Source organism: Prionailurus bengalensis, chromosome C1, assembly GCF_016509475.1.
Source record: "Prionailurus bengalensis isolate Pbe53 chromosome C1, Fcat_Pben_1.1_paternal_pri, whole genome shotgun sequence".
Lineage (NCBI taxonomy): Eukaryota > Metazoa > Chordata > Mammalia > Carnivora > Felidae > Prionailurus > Prionailurus bengalensis.
This window is the reverse complement of record NC_057345.1, coordinates 215365275-215377931: the sequence shown is the minus strand read 5'-3', so window position 1 is coordinate 215377931 and position 12657 is coordinate 215365275. Positions and strand designations below refer to the sequence as shown.

At 58.0% G+C, this 12657-nt stretch overlaps 1 protein-coding gene across 1 annotated transcript; it reads right to left on the bottom strand.

Annotated features, from left to right (window-relative positions):
- Positions 1–1137: 1137 nt before the first annotated feature.
- On the bottom strand, positions 1138–4285 carry ALPI (alkaline phosphatase, intestinal). Its single transcript, XM_043573459.1, has 11 exons — positions 4053–4285; positions 3854–3970; positions 3624–3739; positions 3253–3427; positions 3002–3174; positions 2604–2738; positions 2432–2504; positions 2162–2296; positions 1879–2070; positions 1539–1658; positions 1138–1436 (listed from the first exon to the last, which is right to left on the bottom strand). Exons 1-11 carry the CDS (start codon positions 4120–4122, stop codon positions 1138–1140), a joined length of 1605 nt encoding a protein of 534 aa, XP_043429394.1. The 5' UTR covers positions 4123–4285.
- Between the last annotated feature and the right edge of the window lie 8372 nt (positions 4286–12657).

The window sequence follows — 12657 nt, the reverse complement described above, 5'->3', positions numbered from 1 at the left end:
TCCCCACCCACCTGCTCCCATCTCTTATCCCTCAGGTTTTACCCCCTACCCCACTCACCCCAACTCTGGTCCAGCTAGTGCTGGAATAGCACTTGCTGATTGCTGCCTCAGGGCCCTTGCACGGCTGTTCCTTCTGCATTGCTCAAGCCCTCACTTCCTTGTCTTGGCTCCACTGTCTGCTCCTCAGGCAGCCAGCTCCTCCCTGACCTACTGCTCTGGATTATCCACCACATCCCCTCACTCACAGACATACTAATGATTTTTCTCTCTAGAACACATCACTACCAGCATTATACTGTATTATAACGGTTTATTTGATTATTGCTTTGTCTCTGTCAGTAGACTAGAGGCCCCCGGGCGGGGGAAATGGGATCTCATCTCTTCACAGATCTAGGTCCATCACCCAGATGGCCTCCTGGAGGGGGCAAGGGTTGCTCTGGGGCCGCCTGCCTCAACCGATCCTTGGGTCTCCCAGTCTGGGATGGTCACTGAGGGGGTGAACATCAGTACCTAAGTGACTTGGGACAAGTCTCTCCATTCTGTGTCACCATCTCCTCTCTGTGTAGCAGGACCGCTGGGCTCCCTAGGAGGTGCCCCTGGAGGACTGACTGTACCGCGTCCTGGCCCCAGCAGCCTCCTCAGCCAGCAAGGTGCCTGCAGGCCCAGGTGCGGGGTGACAGGAAACCACCCTTTTCCGGGAGCCCCGACGTGCCTGAATCCTTGGGGCTGTGAAGACCGAAGTGAAGAAGCAGGCGTGGCGAGGGGTCTGGGCAAAGTTGTGGCCCGCGGGGGGAGGGGGGGGGGTGGGGGCCGCCTCTAGGATGGTGCCCCCCTGGTCCTCACGCAGGGCTATCTGCCGGGCGGCACCTGGCCTTCAGAGCCCCGTCCTTACCCTGACACGGAGGTCGAGGCGGAGTTGCGAACAGCCCAGGGGCACCGTGGGTGCCCAGGAAGGCCGCGACCCCGGGCTCCGGGGCGCCCCATCGAGGCGCCCCGGGGCCGAGAGGAGTTTATTGCCGGCAGGCGAAGGTCTGGGGGGAGGGGCCCGCGGCGGGGGCTCCGGGGGGGCCGGGGCCTGGGGCGGGGGGCCCGGGGCGGGGTGCGGCGGCGCCCGGAGGCGGGTGGGGCGGGTCACGGTCAGGGCGCGGCGCCCGCCAGCACCAGCAACAGCGCCCCGGCCAGCAGGGGCAGCGACGGCGGGCCGGCGGCCGGGCCCGGGGGCGCGGCGTCGTTGGGGCCGGCAGAGGGCGGCAGGCCGCAGTCGGTGTAGGGCTCCAGGCAGGCGGCGAAGGCCATGACGTGCGCCACGAAGCTCTGCTCCTGCACGCCGTGCACCAGGTGCGCCTGCGGGCCGCGCGCGAACACCGCCACGTCCTCGCCGCCGTGGGTCTCGGACTGCAGGGGCACCGCGGCCTGCTGCTGGTACGAGGGGTCCCCTGGGCGGAGGGCGGGGGGGGGGGGCGGTGGGTCAGGGCCCGCCGGGCGGCCGGCGGCTCCCTCCCTCGAGTTCCCCCCAGACCGCCCGCCGCTGCACTCACCGCTCTGGCTGTCGCTGACGTTGGGCCGGGGGCCGTCCTTGAGCGCGAAGCCGCCGGGCCCGTTGCCGTAGAGGATGGAGGTGTAGGTCTTGTTGTCGTGGGCTTTGCCGGGGGCTAGGCCTGCAGGGAGGAGGGACCCGGTGATCGGCCTGACCGCAGCCAGGGGGCCTCCGCGGGCTACACCTAGCAAACCGAGGCACTTCGGGCCTCGCCGGCTTCATCCTCACAAGAACCCTCCAAGGCGGTTGCTGTGTTGCCCCGTTTGACAGATGAGGAAAGGGAGAGTCGGAGCAATTTCTGCCACATAACTGAGGAAACCCTGCCACCCTCCTGGGCCTACCGAAAATGGAGCTGCCTCGAAGCGTGTAGCCACCAAAAGAGAAGACGTGGGAGTGGTCAGCGGTGACAAGGGTCAGAGTGTCCTTCTCGCTCGTGAGCTGGCTGGCCTTGTCGATGGCAGAATCGAACATCACGGCCTCCGTCAGTGCCAGATAAGCCCTGCCGTCGTGATGACCGTGGTCGATGCGGCCTCCTGCGGGCAGGGCGCGTGGAAGGTGGACGATGCCCGGCCCGCCCTGGCCATTCCCACTTCCGTGCTCCGCAAGGGGCTGCCTGCCACGCACCCTCCACAAACAGGTAGAAGCCCCGGGGGTTCCTCCTCAGCAGGTGCAGGGCCGCCTCCGTCATCTCCATCAGGGATGGGTCCCGGGTGTGGTTTCGGTGGACCTCGTATTTCGTGTCTCCTGGCTCAAAGAGGCCTGTGGGGAAGGGGGCCGGTGGGGCCGGTGGTGACGGGTAGGCCGGGGAGTGGGTGTGAACATCTGGGCGTACGCTTGGCCCTCTGAGGACCCGGGAGGCCAGGGCGGGAACGTGGGGGTGGCTGGGGTCATTACCCATGAGGTGTGTTACGGAGGGGTCCTGGGAAGCCTGAAGGAGCGCCTGGCGGTTCCACACGTACCGGGCACCCTGGGGGGGGGGGCGGGGAGGGTGCAGAGCCAGGCCTCAGTCCACAGCCCTCGGATCCGTGTCCCTCTCGTGCCCCGTGCACCTCTGAGCCCCCATCACCTGGTGCCTGGCCTGCCACTCCTGCACCAGGTTGCGCCCATCCAACCTGATTCCGTTCTGTGTGGCGTCACTCGGATACTCAGGGTCTGGGGTCCCCTTGGGAAACATGTACTTTCGGCCTCCGCCCAGGATCACCTGTAGCCAAAGGATTAGGCAGGTGGGCGTGGGGCCCGGCTGGCCCCTCGCTCTCTCCTCAGAGAGCCCCACGCTCCCCTTTCAGGTCTGTGGGTGTGGCTTGTCCCCGGCGGTCCCTCCTCCGCCACCTCGGGCCCCACCCCAAGCTCCGGGAGACCCTGCCAGGCCCCAGAGCTGAGGTCCTCAGTTGCCTGGGACTGTGGCCGGTGGAGACACGCCCCCCCCCCCCCCCCCCGTCCCCCTGCTGGCCCTTCGCGGCTCACATCAATGTCCACGTTGGAGATGAGCTGCCGGGCGATGTCCTGGCACCCCTCCTTCCGGGCCTTGGCGGGCATGTCCGCGTCTGAGTACCAGTTGCGGTTGACCACGTGCGCGTAGGTGCCGGCTGGCGAGGCGTGCTGCACTCTTGTGGTGGTCACCACCCCCACGGACTTCCCTGAGGGTGGCCGAGCTCAGGGTGAGCCCCCGAGGTCTCTGATCCTGCCCCTGCCCGCTAAGCCGGCCCCAAGCCCACCTGCTTTCTTGGCCCGGTACATCACGGAGACGACCTCGTTGCCCTGTGTTGTGTTGCACCGGTCAAAGCGGGCAGCTGCACTCAGTCCAATGGTCTGGTAGTTGGCCTTGACCCCGCACAGGTAGGCTGTGGCTGTGCCTGCGCTATCTGGCACCTGTCTGTCCACGTTGTATGTCTGGGGACAGAGACACCCTCAGCTCCCCTCTGGCTCCATCAGATACCCGAGATCCTGACCCAAGCCCAGGGGCCCACCCTCACCACCCTGGTCCCCAAACTCCGGCCCCAAGCCTCCTGGGCCTTCCCTCCTGTCGCACTCCTGGGCACCCGCCCCCCTTCTGGTGGGGAGCACCCCGAGGCCACCCAGCCCTTACCTTGGACAGAGCCACATACGGAAAGTGGTCCATGGCCAGGGGCGTCTCGGGTCCCAGTTTGTTATTAATTTGCCCCTTTAGGATCCGAGTGGCTGTCACCGTGGGCACCCCCATCCCTGAAGGAGCACATCTTGTCAGGCCCGAGTCCCCAGGGCTGGTCTGTGTCCACTGGCAGCCTTGGGGACGAGGGTTGTGGGAGCCACAGGGGGTGGACAGGCCTTGACACTCACCGTCCCCCAAGAAGAGAATGAGGTTCTTAGCAGCCGTCTGGATGGGCTTCAGCTTCTTAGCGGCATCCAGGGCTTGGGCTGCCTGGCGGTTCCAGAAGGCTGGGTCCTCCTCCTCAACTGGCCAAGGGGAGAGTGGAAGCCAGGTCAGTCTTGGGGGAGTGTCCTATACATGGGGGGCAGCCGGGAGGTGCCTCATTACCTGGGATGGTGCCAAGGGACAGCTGTGGCCTCAGGCCCAGCAGCAGAAGCAGCACCCAGGCTCCCTGCATGCCTGTGGGATGGTGGGAGGGCTGCGAGGCCAGGACTCCGGGGAGGCTGGGACCCTGGGGGAGCCAGAACGTGGGTACCAGCCGCAGTACAAGCCGCCCGGGCTTAAGTCAGGGGAGAACTTTGTTCCTGGTTGTAAAAGGCTCCATGTCCCTCCCATTGTCCCAGGTGGCCACGCTGACCCCGCCCCCGCCCTGTGACTTTAAGTCACGCTGGTAGAAGGCAAGTGGCAGGGCGTGGCTGGGCAAGCCTCAAGGCCGGGGTCCTGGAAAAGGCAGGTCTGTCCAGCACGGGATGGTCCCAGCAGTCTCCCTAGGGTGGGTGGGGTTGAGGGGGCGCATCTCCTTTGGGTGAAAGGCACCCCGACAGGGGCCACTCCCGGCCCTTGGCTCATACAGACTTGTGGGAGCACTGTTGCTCCTTCGTTCACCTCACTTGTTCAGTGTTTTCTGAGAGCCAGCTTTGGACAGGCTCGGTTCTGGGTGCTAAGGGAGGTGGGGTGTGAGGCGCACAGCCTGGGCCAGGGGCCTGGGTTTGGCCTCCTGAGGCTGTGAGGCCCCGAGACACGGGAAAGGAGGCACGCGGGGGTGGCCTGGCTTCTGACCAGGACTGGTGTGGGCAGGTGGGGAGGGTGCTGGGCTCAGAGGGTGCCCAGGAGACTGGACCCAGAGTCCCTTGTGCTGTGGAAAAGGGTGGGGCTAGTGGTGACAGAGTGGAACCTCATTTCTGTGTCCAATTACGGGCCAGCCTTGTGGGGCTCTCGCGTGTGCGTGCACGTGTGGGGGGCAGGCAGGGGTGGGAACCCAGTGTACGTGAGGCTGACCTCTGCTCCCTTGGACAGGCAGAGAGGACCCAGGGGTGAGTTTCTTCTCTCCATGGGCAACGAATACCCACAGGTATGGCATCTGATAAGGAACAAAGAGGTTTCCGTGACCAGACAGGTTCAAAAGCATTCCTCCAATCCAGCGACCGCACGTCTGGGTGTATATGCAAAAGATTTGAAAGCAAGGTCTGGAAGAGAGATTTGCACCCCCATGTTCATAGCTGCCTTGTTCACAGTAGCGAAAAGGTGGAAGCAATTCAAGTGTCTATCATGAGATGAACGTATAAACAAGACGTTGTCCGTCCACGTAAGGGGATATTATTCAGCCTTAAAAAGGAAGGGAATCCTGTCACACGCTGCAACATGGATGAGCCCTCAGGGTATGATGCTAAGTGAAATAGGCCAGTCACTGAAGGGCAAACGCTTTGTGATTCTACTTAGACGAGGCATCTCAAGTCGTCAAATGCATAGAACTGGTTGCCAGGGCCCAGGAGGAGGAGGCCGGGGGAGGAGGTGTTTAGTGGGAACAGAGTTTCAGTTTTGAAGATGAAAACCTGCCGGAGAGCTGCTGTCCGACAGCCACAGCCCGCATTCACTCTACTGAGCCAGGCACTTACAAGTGGTTACGATGGTAAATTTTGTGCTGTGCTTTTCCCCACCATTAAAAAAAAAATTGGGGGGCACCTGGGTGGCTCAGTCAGTCGAGCAGGACAGACTTCGGCTCAGGTCACGATCGTTGAGTTTGAGCCCCGCATCTGGCTCGACGCTGTCCGCTCAGAGCCCGCTGTGGATCCTCTGTCCCCCTTTCTCTCTGCCCCTCCCTCGCTTGTGTGAGCTCTCTCTCTCTCAAAAATAAACCTTAAACATTTTTTTTTTTTCGAAGAAGAAAAACCTTCCTCCCAACTCTGCCCACCCCAGTGGACCACGGTAGCTCCGTTTTGCGCTCTGGCCTCCTCACCACCTGAGCCACGTGGTTGGTCCCCAAAACCAGGGACCAAGCATCTGGCCAAGATCCTGGCCGCCAGCATCTCCCTGCCCAGCCCCCACCTCTCAAACAGAGCTTTCCTGGGGCCGCCTCCACACTGACCTGGCTGTCCTCTACATCTGAGGAGAGCTAGCGCCTTGGGAGGCATCCTTCCTGGCCTCTGAAGTGTCCCCGTAGCTCCTCTGTCCCCTGCATCATCTTGCTGTGCTAGGGAAATTCTTGGCTAAAGGTCAGGGGAGACTAACCCCTGGGCAGGTCCTTAATTAATTAATTGGTTCTTTTTACCAGGCCGTAGGTGAAAGGTTTATTATTCCAAGATTAGTCTTCCAGTGAATTCCCCATCCCCGTTATCAATTGGAATTTTTGACATAACTGTAGATTCGCCTGCAGTTGTAAGAAATAATACAGAGAATCCTTGGATGCCGCCCAATTTCCCCCAGTGGCACAAAGTCACAGATTCTCAGATATCTATTCGGAGTTCCCCTGTTTTGCATGAACTCCTTCGTGTGGGCATGTAGGTTCCATACCATCTTGTCCCATGCGTGGGTTCACGTAAACACCACTACAGTTAAGATACCGAACAGCTCCAACCCCGGAGATTGGAACAGATCCCTTTATAACCACCTTACCTCCCTCCCACACCCCTGCTCAGTCCCTAGCCCCTCTCCTGCGTTTCTAAAATTTTGTCATCTCAAATTGTTAGGGAAGAATCTGTTATAAGACGGCCGACAGGACTGACGGGAGAATTTCTGTCCCTGCCCGAAGACTCCCCTTCCTGGTTCTTCTTCCTGCCAAATTACTACTAATGCTGAATGCAGAAATAACAGACTCTAAATTGTCCCCCATGCTTACGCTCAGGACTCAGACCTCTGGAGAGTGATCTCCTCTGAGCCCGCTGGTGTGAAATAAACCTCCTGCCTTCCAAGATCTCCGGGTGCTGTTTGGTTCTTCCGCCAGGTGATCCAGACCAGGTTCCGGGACAAAATAAGTTACATAAACGGAATCAGTCTTTTGGGGTTGGCTTCCCCCCACCCCCCTCAGGACAGTTCCCTAGAGACTCATCCAAGCATATCAATCGTTGACTCCTTTGTGTCACTGAGTGTATTCTGTAGGATGGGTTGACCACAGTGTTTAGATGTGTGAACATCTAAGGACAGACATCTGGGCTTACTCCAGTTTGAGCTATTATATGTAAAGCTGCTATGAATATTCATTCAGGTTTTGGGGGAACATACGTTTTCATTTCTCTGTAATAAATCCCCAGGACCGTGACCGTAAGCCCTTCCTAGGATGACATTAGGTAATCATCATTTGTGATCAGCTCTTGTTTCTTTTTTTTTTTTTTTTAAACGTTTATTTATTATCGAGAGAAAGAGAGAGAGCATGAGCAGGGGCGGGGCAGAGAGAGAGGGAGACACAGAATCCGAAGCAGGCTCCAGGCTCTAAGCTGCCAGCGCAGAGCCTGACGCGGGGCTCGAACTCACAGACCATGAGATCATGACCTGAGACGAAGTCGGACGCTCAGCCAACTGAGTCACCCAGGCGCCTCAGCTTTCGTTTCTTGTGAACTTTGTCACGTGCCTGAGCGGGACTGGAGACGAAACATACACATGTCACGGGCAGTAAACAAAAGTATGTCCACATTCGAAGCCTGCAGCTATGACCCGGCTGTGCGGGGCCACCAGGGAGGCCACGCGGGAAGGCACCTTTGGGCCTGAATCACCTGTGATGACATCTGGTTATAGTCCTTCCTCTGCGGCCCAGGATGACAAATCAGCAGGCAGCAAGCTCTTTCTGGTCTTTCTGGGTGTGGAGCAGGACATAATGCCTCTTGGGGCGCCTGGGCGGCTCAGTCGGTTAAACGTCTGACTCCTGACTTCAGCTCAGGTCGTGATCTCGTGATTTGTGAGATCGAGCCCCGTGTCGGGCTCTGTGCTGTCAGCACACAGCCTGCTTGGCATTCTCTCTCCTTCTCTCTTTCTGCCCCTCACACACTAGTGCCCTCCCCCCCACCCCCCAAAAAAACCTAAATAAATAAACATTAAAAAAAGAGAGCGATAACGCCTCTTGGGTAATTGTTAGCTCAGGCCAGGAGTTGCCTCGCTTTGTGCAGCCGGCAGTCTGGTTGTCCTGGTGTGTCTGCTCCCTGGGAAGGAAGGGCCTGCCCTGAAGGGCCCCATCTGGAGCCCTGGCACCCTCCACCGTTACCCTCATCTACCACCGGTGGCTGTTCAGGGTGTTTCCCGGCCCCAGCACAGGGCGCGGGTAGGCACCCAGGGTGATGCTGAGCCTGCCTACCCTGTAGCAGCTGCCGCTGCCCCACGGAGGAATGGCTCCTTCCTGCCTCCTGCCCTCCTGATCTCACCGCGACACCACCCCTAGGAGATGTAGTGACGGCCCTGCCACTCAGGGGGAGCATGGCAGGAGCTGGGAATGACTGTTGATCACCAAAAGACAACACCCCTCAGCATGATGGGGAACACTTTGGGGGAAACCGAGGCATCTCTTTCTAGGGGCAGTGTCTCCCATTTGAACCTCCCACCAGCCCTGTGGAAACAGTAGGAGTGTCCCCATTCAGGCGGGGATGCTGGAAGCGAACACAAGTTGTATTTTGCCCTCACTGCACGGGCAGACCTCCTGGGATCAGGGGGTACAAAGCCTCCTGAAGCCACCTGGGAGTCTGGCAGGCAGGAGGGAGGGCACCGGGTGAGGGCAGAGATGTTAGCCCCTCCCAGCCACAGTGGCACTGCACCTCTGATGACGTGTCTCCCTCTCTGGCCAGGCCTGCCTGTGCAGTTCCGGGGCTAGGAGAGGAGGCTGGCCCGCCTGCCTCTCCTCCTGGCCTGAGCAGGGGGCCATCAAGAAAGTCACGGGGACCATGCTGCTCATGGAGCAATTAGCTGCATTGTGGCCTGGGGAGCTGGAAGGAGCACTCAGCTGAGAGCAGCGGCCATGGCCAGGGTCGCGGGCTCAATGAGAGAGTTCTTAGGGGGTCACGTGAAAAGCACTGGCAGCAGGGGAGGGAGAAGCCCCTTGCCTTTCTGTGGTTTGGGTGTCTCTGGTCCCTGTTCCAGGTTCAAGAGACTTAGGCTCTGCCCTTCCCCAGGAGCAGATGGGCACTGACTGGAGAATGGCCCCAGCAGGGGCCGCTTTGGGGCCTGGGGGCCTTTGGAAGGAACCAGAGACAGGACAGACCTTGGGGGCATCCCCGGGACCGTGGAGGGGAAAAGTTTGCCGAGATATGTTCTGGGGCTCAGCGAAACTGAGTGCATCTAAGGCTGAGCTAAGTGCATGCTGGGGTACACGTGGGAACCCCAGGGATTACACCATACCAAGTCACTTGCCCTCACGCTGGGAACTGTGACCCGCACAAGGTCAGCATCAGCTTGGTGTCAGGGGTCAGAGAGAGGTTGCAAAGCCCAAAGGAAGGCCCCAGAAGACAACTGTTAATAGAGGGAGCCCATTATACCAGCCTTGGAAACTGAGGCTCAGGAGGTGAAGCCCTCAGATGCTCATGGGGCCATTGCAGCTGTCCTCGCCACACTGGCTCAAGGTCTCAGTGAGGGTCCTGGAGGCAAAAACCAGAAGCTGGGCAGCTACTAGTTGTTTAAAGGAGACCATTCTATTCAGTAAATCTCTTGAGCACTGACCACATGAAGTCATCCTGGAGACCTAGAGGAGTCAAATCAGACCCAATCAGCGAGGGGCTTCCTGTCCAGAGGTGGCGGGGCGGGGGGGTGGTATGTAAACTGAGCTATATTCCTGGACGCTGTCCCAGGGGAAGAACTGAGGTTCCCCTGGCCAGCGTCAGACCACCCTGGAGAGGAGCGGGAAGTAATGCTGGGGGATCCGGGCAGGAGAGAAGCCTGGATACAATCCCCACTGACAGACTGGAGGATTGGTGCCCGGCTGGGCTTCAGGAAGGCGGAGGAGGGCGTGAAGAGGAGGGGCAGCTGGGCTGAGGTCAGCCTCCAGGGTGCTGCTGGAGGGGGTGGGGGAAGCACAGGCAGAGGCAGGTGGAGGAGTTACTGGCACAGGAAAGCTGGTGATCACGGTGGAGGAGGGACTCTGGGACCTGGTGTGGCTTTCTGCACTTTGGCCCGAGGGATCCGCCCTCTCCTCCGTGCCCGCCCTCCTTGCTGGCTCCCTCGGGCAAAGCCCCTCGAAACAGCCCCTCCCCAAATCCCTCTTCTGCAGTGGCCATTTTTCTGCCAGCCTCGCCGAGCTCCCTTTCCTCCTCCTGCTGGACAGCCTCTTCACACGGGATAGCAAAAAGGTGTTCGACTGATGCAGAATAAACCGCGTTACAGACCCCCGGGTTGGCAAAGACCAAAGGGTCCAACTGCAGCGAGTCGGGGCCTGGGCTGGGTCTCCAGCGCTTAGCATGGGTGTCCTTCAGTACTTAACCTCGCCCGAGCCTTAATTTCCTCCTCTGCGAAATGGAAAAATATAATTAGTACTGATGTCATAGGGCTGTGAGCACAGGGCCGTGGGACAGAGGCAATCCTGGAGTGGGGGAGGAGGGAGGCGAAACCCTAATCGTTGAAAAGAGGCAGGTCAGGTCTTGAACGTCATCAAAGCTGAGCGTTTGAAAGCCAATGGGCCAAATGTTAGGCAAAGTGGCTTATTCCTAGAAAACAAGTATTAAAAAATTCCTAATTAAGGTCTGTGTAGGCAAGGCCTCCTTCTGGGCCATTCTACCTACCTGGGTGGGAGGAATATCTAGGCACGGCCCTTCTATGGGGGAACTTGGGTCACATATTTGTGGGGGTGGGATGGGGTACAGATAAGGGGACCGACCATCCACCAGCAGGGCAGGAAACATCACCACACCCCCCTCCCATATGGTTCCCCGGGTTCTCAGCCTGCCCCAGGGTGGGGGTGCAGGAGTGGGCTGGCCGAGTGGGCCGAGGTCAGGCCTCTCCTCTGCCCTGTGGTGGCAGCGGTGGCAAGGGCAGGGTGGGCGGGCAGGTGGCTGTTCCTTGAGCCATGGCTCAAGGTCATTCTTCTTAGGGTGATGCAGGAAAGACACGTCCATGGCTGACAGGTGATTTGGTCGTGGATATACAATGGGAGGGAAAGAAGGCTCCCTCCTCTAACTGTATGCAGTAATGTAACTCTGAGTTTTGTATCCTAAGAAGCAGGACAGTCTTATTCTAAGAGCACCTTGGTTAGTTGGCAAAATCTACTAAGGTGAAATATATGAGAGCAGGCATGTAACTCCGTTTCTGTTGCCTCTGCAACATTTAGCTAAAGGCTTTCCAGAACCGAGCAGTGAACGATCTGTGAACATTACACAACGCCATTCACAAAACCGTTTGAGGCAAACAACTTTAAGTAAAATAAATGCTTTAAATGGACTTCCCCCCTAAAATTGCTTTCTATATATTAAAAAAAAAATCCCCAAACCATAAAAACTCAAAAAAAGGTTCAAAGAGATTTGCAGTAGGTTTTAAATTTGTAACCTCAGTTATGTGCAAATTCAAAGTCATCATTCCAAGTGCTTAAAGTACCCTCCCCCCCATCTCCAGAATCTTCTTTATTGCCGTGAAAGGGGTCTTTCTCCTCCTTCCATTCACCAGGGCTTACATCTTTCACCTACTTCAAAACCCCCTCTCAACTCTAATTGACCCTGAAATCTGTGATTTGACCCGTGCACTGGGCCTGTGTGGTCAGTGCCCAGCGCGGGCCCAAGGTCAGCCCTCCTGAGGAGCCACCACGCAGGGCCAGCAGCCTTCCCATCATCATTTCTGTCTCTCCCCCCGGCCTGACTGATGGCAGGCAGCTTCTGGGCTGGCTCGCTGCCCAGGGCCTAGCTTCTCAACCTGGACACCTTGACCTTGGCTCAGACATGGAGCCAACACGGTCCCTAGCGGCTCCACTGAGGCAACTGAGACCTGTCGCGACCCAGACTGCCACCTGAGTCTTGAGTAGAAGCCTTGGGTGGCATCTGAACTCACTGGGAGTATCAGGCCACCTGTTGGCAGGAATTTTATCTTAGTGACGGGAATGATGGACTGTTTAACATCCCTGTTGCTGAATGTACAAAAAGCCTTTTAAACCAGTTGTAGATCCATTCTTGCTAAGGAAAAGAATTTTTTTTGGGGGGGGGTGGTCTGTTTTTGTTTTTATTCTTATCCAAGTTATATGTGAATACAGTTTTAAACTATCAAATAGATCTGTAAGGTTTGTTACAACAAAACAAAAAACAGCAGTTCTCGGTCTCTCTCCCTCCATTTTTCCATCTCAGAGGCAGCCACCTTCCCCTCTCTTGGTTTTCTGCGTTGACATTTACCACTGTTTCTAAATGACTTACTTCTTCATTTTTTAACTTTAAGCTCCGTGGACATATTCTATTGATATTCTGTTCTCGGTATCTATGGTTGTATAACAACCATCCCCAAACAACCTTAAACATTTATTGGTCACAGATCTGCAATCTGGGCAGGGCTTGGAGGGGACAGTTTGTGTCTGATCTCTGGGGCCTCAGCTGGGGTGGCGGGAGGGGACATGGGGGATCCACTTCCAACGTGGCTCCATCACGTGGCTGATAAACGGGCTCCTTTCCCTGAGGGCTTCTCCACAGAACTGTTCGAACTTCCTCACAACATGGCAGCCGGATTCCCAGAGAATGGGAGTGGAAGCTGCCAGTTTCCTAAGGCCTGGGCCTCGAAACTAGCACAGGGTCACTTCTGCCACATTTCTGCCTATTAGCAGCCACTGAGCCTG